The 4,954-nt window shown below is 62.6% G+C and overlaps 1 protein-coding gene across 2 annotated transcripts in view; it reads right to left on the bottom strand.

Moving 5' to 3' along the window:
* KCNAB2 (potassium voltage-gated channel subfamily A regulatory beta subunit 2) overlaps positions 1-4,954 on the bottom strand; it is a 12,880-nt gene that overhangs the window by 1,807 nt on the left and 6,119 nt on the right. For both annotated transcript variants that reach the window (XM_008641196.2, XM_008641195.2), the window contains 7 exons: positions 2,741-2,784; positions 2,335-2,372; positions 2,066-2,145; positions 1,569-1,613; positions 1,364-1,408; positions 1,237-1,280; positions 1,025-1,111 (listed from right to left, as the gene is read on the bottom strand). In XM_008641196.2, coding sequence (XP_008639418.1) covers positions 1,025-1,111; positions 1,237-1,280; positions 1,364-1,408; positions 1,569-1,613; positions 2,066-2,145; positions 2,335-2,372; positions 2,741-2,784 — 383 coding nt within the window. The remainder of the gene's footprint in view (positions 1-1,024; positions 1,112-1,236; positions 1,281-1,363; positions 1,409-1,568; positions 1,614-2,065; positions 2,146-2,334; positions 2,373-2,740; positions 2,785-4,954) is intronic.

Genomic DNA, 4,954 nt, shown 5'->3' with positions numbered 1-4,954 from the left:
GTCTGGGGGATTTTTTCAGAAGAGCAGGATGGGGACAGAGGGAGCAGCCACTCAGGACGTGCCGGGGACCACAGCTGACCTGACATGCCACGTGCCAGTGCCAGGCTCTCCCAGCATGGAGAGCAGCCTGAGGCTTCTGCCAGTGGCCTCATGCCCTGTGGGGTTACCAGCACTGGCACTGCTGCAGGGGAGGGACTGATGCATTGCCCACACACACAGACCCAGGGAGGGAAGCCTGGACCCTGTGTAAGGTGTTCAGGGGTCTTGGGGGGGAGCCAGCCCTGAGCCATGCGGGCTGGGGCCAAGCCAAGGCGTGCTCCTGCAGCCAAAGGCGGGCAGCGGGGAGGGCAAGGGGCACGAGGCTCTCCCGGCCGGCACCAGGGCACACACCCCAGCATGCTCACAGCCGCCCCGGTGAGGAGGGACCCTGCCGGAGACCCTGGCATGTGCCAAGGGCACCCCATGGCAGGACCCTGGGGTTTGGGAGCTTCTCTGCTTTTTGTCCTTTAAACTGCAGTACAGTCTGAAGGGCCGGGGGGTGTCTGTGTTGTGCTGCCGCTGCCTCTGCATCTCATGGCGGGGTTTGCTTGAGAGGGAGGAACAGGGATGGGGGATCACAGAGGAGTGGGGACTCTGCCCCGGGAAACGCCGCTGGGACAGGCAGCGGCTGGCGGGCAGAGTGCGGGCAGGGAGTACCTTCTACGATGAAAGTCCTGGACTTGGAGGAACTAAATGGGTCCCCTGGTGATAAAAGAGAGATTTAGAGAAAGTGGAGTCACCGCTGCTGGGACGGGGGCAGTGACCTGCCACCGCACCGCCAACCCGCCCCGCTGCAGCCCGAGAGGGCCCTGGCACTGGGCAGGGGGTGGCCGAAGTGTGACTGTGGCGCGGGCCGACCGTGGTGGCGGAGGAGTGGATTCTGCTCGGGAGGGAAGATGCCCTTGAAACACAAGCCTGGCGCAAACCAACCGCGACGGCGATGAAAGGCAGCAGGAAGGAGTGTGGCACCGCGGCGCGCACCCACCTTCCATGGGCGTGTTGGGGTCGGGCCGGTTGGCGAACACCACGTCCACGTACTCCAGCTGCAGCCGCTCCAGCGATGCCTTCAGACCTGTGGCACGGACGGGGCTGTCAGGTGTGCTGGGCCCCGTGCTGCCAGCAGCGAGGCAGACGGTGAGGTACAGCCTGGCACCGGGGACAGCAGCGCCTGGCGATTGCCCTCACCCCTACCCCTACCTTCTATGATGTGTTTTCGGGACAGGCCCCTCTCCGTCTCAGCCCTGGAAAAGGAAAGGTGGGTGAGAGCGCGGGGTGAGAGCCTGACCCGTGCCGGCTGCTCTGCTGAAGGGCAGGTGTTACCTACTTTCCTCCCCAGAAGATTTTGGTGGTGATGACCAGGCTGGACCGTCTGCAGGGACAAACAGAGAGTCACTGGTGGTGGCAGGTGCAAAGCCCCGTACACCCTGCCTGGGATGGCACATTCCTGCCCAGGGTTGCTCTGCCAGCTTTCCCCAGTCCATCGGCACCATGACGATGGCTTTGCCAAACAGGGATGGTGTCCGGCTTACCTCCACCCTTTTTTCTTGATGATGTTCCCCAGCACCACCTCGGCCCTACAAGGGAAGGGGACATCAGCCATTGACACCTGGCTGCTGCGGCCATGGGGAGTGGTGGCAGCCGGCAGCGACGGCTCCAGACCCCGGGAGAATAAGAGGCAAATGCAGTGTCTGTGGGGATGCTGTTTGGCCCTTAGCTGCAGTGTCCACAGCTGAGCTACCCCCAGTGCACGAACTTGCTAATTTTAAGTGAATGCATGGGCACACGCCAATGCCCTGGGCCAGCATGCCCTGGGTACAGCTGCTGCTCACTGTGCCAGGAGGGTGCACGGCCAGGAGGGTGATACAGGCCACCACGGGAAGCATGGGACTGCCAGAACCACGACTCCCCTGTGAGCAAGTGCTCACAGCCCCTGGAAGCTGCTTTGCAGCTGGCAAACCTGGGAGATTCCCAGTGCCACTGGGTGTGGGGTGAGACCCCTGTGGCACTGCCAAAGTGGGGTACCTACTTGCCAGCAGCGTAGACTTCTGCCGTGTCGAAGAGATTAATGCCGTTGTCATAAGCTAAAGTCATCAGCTGCTCCGCCATCTGCGAGGAGAGAGCGGGGTCGGTGAAGGGGGTGGCCGAGAGCCGGCACACGGGCGCGTGCGCAGAGCGCTGGTGAGCTCCCGCATGCCGCACGCACCCAGGCCACAGCCGCGGCTGTGCTGGCCCCAAACCCTCCCCGCTCACCAGGGAAAGGCTGGGGAGGGATGGGGTGAAGGGGTGCAGCTTTACCTCATCTGTGATCTGCCCTCCAAAAGTCACCCATGTTCCTGCAGGGGAGAGAGAGATGTGTGCATGGTGAACGTGGTGAGCAACGAGCTCTGCCACCCCAAGCCCCTAGCCACCCACCCTGGCTCCCTCAGCACAGCCCTGGCACGTGGTGGCCACAGCTGGCCCTGCCGCGTGCACTGTGGTGCTCCCAGCACGGCCCAGTCGCTTCTTATCGCGTCAGAAAAAGAGAAAATAATTTGGCAATTTCTGGGCCGTGACTCAAAACAGCCGCAGGGCTGAGGAAAACCCTTTCCTTCCCTTTGCAAACATTGCTGGGGCAAGCAAGCGCTGCCCTGGCCAGGGAGTTCTGGCAGCTGCTGCGGGACTGAGGGGATGCCGAGGGACTGTGGCAAACCCTGGCACTTACCCAGACCCAGGCAGGACACACGCAGCCCAGACTTCCCGAGGTTCCTGGAAGACAGAGACCATTAGGAAATGTGCCAGAAAGCCCCAAAATGCTGTCTCATGCATCCTGCATGCCACCAAACACACTGGGTGTGAGGACAGGGAGGTATGGTGGTGGCCCCTGGTCCCCATCCCCACCTGGGATGGTTCCACAATGGGAGTCCCCTCTCATCTGATCAACGAGCCATCCCAGGCTGGGCATCCCACAGCTTGGTAGTGGCACTGCCTGCATCTGCGCAGTGATGCTGTGCCTGGCAGGGCTATTGGGAGAGCAGTGACCTCGTTAAAGCAGCTCCCTGTGATGAGGCCGGGGTGTCCGGCTGTCCTGAGAGTGCCGTTGGCACTGGGGAATGAGACTGGAGGAAGAGGAGCCGGCATGCCGGTGGTCAGGACTGAAGCATCCCATACATGGCATGAGTTGTGCCTGTTCTCTGCATCGTGGCACAGGGAAGCACAGGGCTTGCACCAGGCGAGGGTGCTCAGGAGTGGAGCAACATCCTGGAGAAATGGAACACCCCAGAAAATCGACCGGCACAAGGAACTGGAGAACAGCTTTCGGGAAGGGGGCCAGGCTGGCAGACGCCTTCGCTGTGGTGATGGAGAGCCAGTTACTTGTTAAAAATGACAAAGGCTCAAGAAATGAGCGTTAAAATAAATAAAGTGTAGGTGAGCCGCGGCAGCTCGCCCGCGCGGGTGTCGCATAGCAACCAGAGGCACCGCCACCGCCGGCACCGCCGACACGGGCACCCGCAGCCGGGCAGGGAGCGGCTGTGGCCCGGCCGCGGGGAACCGTGGGCTGCACCGAGTCAGGGCAGCATCCTTCTGTGCTGCCATGTTATTGCCCAACGTCTGGAGGAACCGGTGGTCCCCTGTCCCGCGGTGTTTTTAGAGCATTTCGCGGTGGGGAGAGGCCATGGCTGTGGGGCAGCAGTGGCTCAAGGCCCTGTGATGGGGGGTTGATACAGGGAGTGCACAGCATCCACCTCATCCTGGCCATTCCAAGAGCATCGCTGGGGTTCCCCTGGGCAGGTGGCCATCACTGCTCTCTGCATCCCAGCCCAGAAGTGTGTTGACCGGCTGCCCAATGGAGATACTGACAGACTTCGGGAAGGCCAAGCATCCCCCCACACTGTGCTATGGCTTTCCTATCCCATCCATTTGCTTGGAGCATCCCCCTGTGCCACCGTCCCTCCAGCAGCCACCAGTGGGGACCCCCGAGCTAATCACCCATTGCCTGGGAGAGGGTGTTGCTGGTATGCTCCTCCTCTGGATGAGGACACGACTGCGGGGCAGGAGCACGGCACCCTGAGGATGCCACCGTGCATTGTCCCAGTACTGCTGTCAGCACCACAAGGGTTTGGTGTTCAAGAGATGGACAGAACCGGACCAGCCCCCTCCCCAGTGTCCAGCTGAGGGGACTCGGCTGATTTGGACATCACTGGTGGGTGATGGCCAGGCTCACCCCAGTGCTCTGCTGGCCTGACACACTTTGTGCCTAATGCTGGCACATCTGGCTCTGCAGTGGAGGCACACGGCCGCTGGCAGCCGGACCGTGGCGTGCAAGCTCATCTGTGGGGGGGGCCCTACCCTGTCCTGGGGTCCCTGCTCTGCTGGGGGGAGCCCCAGCCCCACACCTGGGTGCACACTCAGCCTCAATGGGGGAAGCCCCCAGCACTCTGCCCCAGAGCCAGGACATGGAGTGCGTGAGCCCTGTGGGTGCTGGCCGGGGGGGCCCCACATCACCGCCCCGTTTCCAGAACCACCATGGGCAGCCAGAGCTGCTTACAGCTCTGCATTTGCTTCGCAGGGCACTGAGTCTCCGGCAGCACCGAAAGGATGCCATGGCATCCTGGATTAACGCTACCGTGACTCCCAGACCCCCCCCGGCTGGGCAGCCAGCCCGGCTTGGCAGACACTGAGGATACTACTAATCCTGCCCTGAATTTTAGGGTCCCTTCTCTCCCCCATCCTGAAGATTTTACGCGCGGTGGATCAAAGCTGCCCTGAGGGGACGGGAGCAAACAGCGAGGAAGCGCACGGAGGCGCACGGTCAGCACTTTTAGCGACGAGAAACCGACCGAGCCGGACGCGAACCGGAGATGAGGGGAGTGCGGCGCCCCCGGCCCCCAGTCCCCCGCCGCCACCCCGATCGCAGTGAGGAGCAGGGACCGCCCCA

This window comes from Corvus brachyrhynchos, unplaced genomic scaffold, assembly GCF_000691975.1.
Source record: "Corvus brachyrhynchos isolate BGI_N302 unplaced genomic scaffold, ASM69197v1 scaffold68, whole genome shotgun sequence".
In the NCBI taxonomy this organism is placed as follows: Eukaryota; Metazoa; Chordata; class Aves; order Passeriformes; family Corvidae; genus Corvus; species Corvus brachyrhynchos.
Note: the sequence above shows the minus strand (reverse complement) of the source record. Positions and strands in the feature narration are given on the sequence as shown.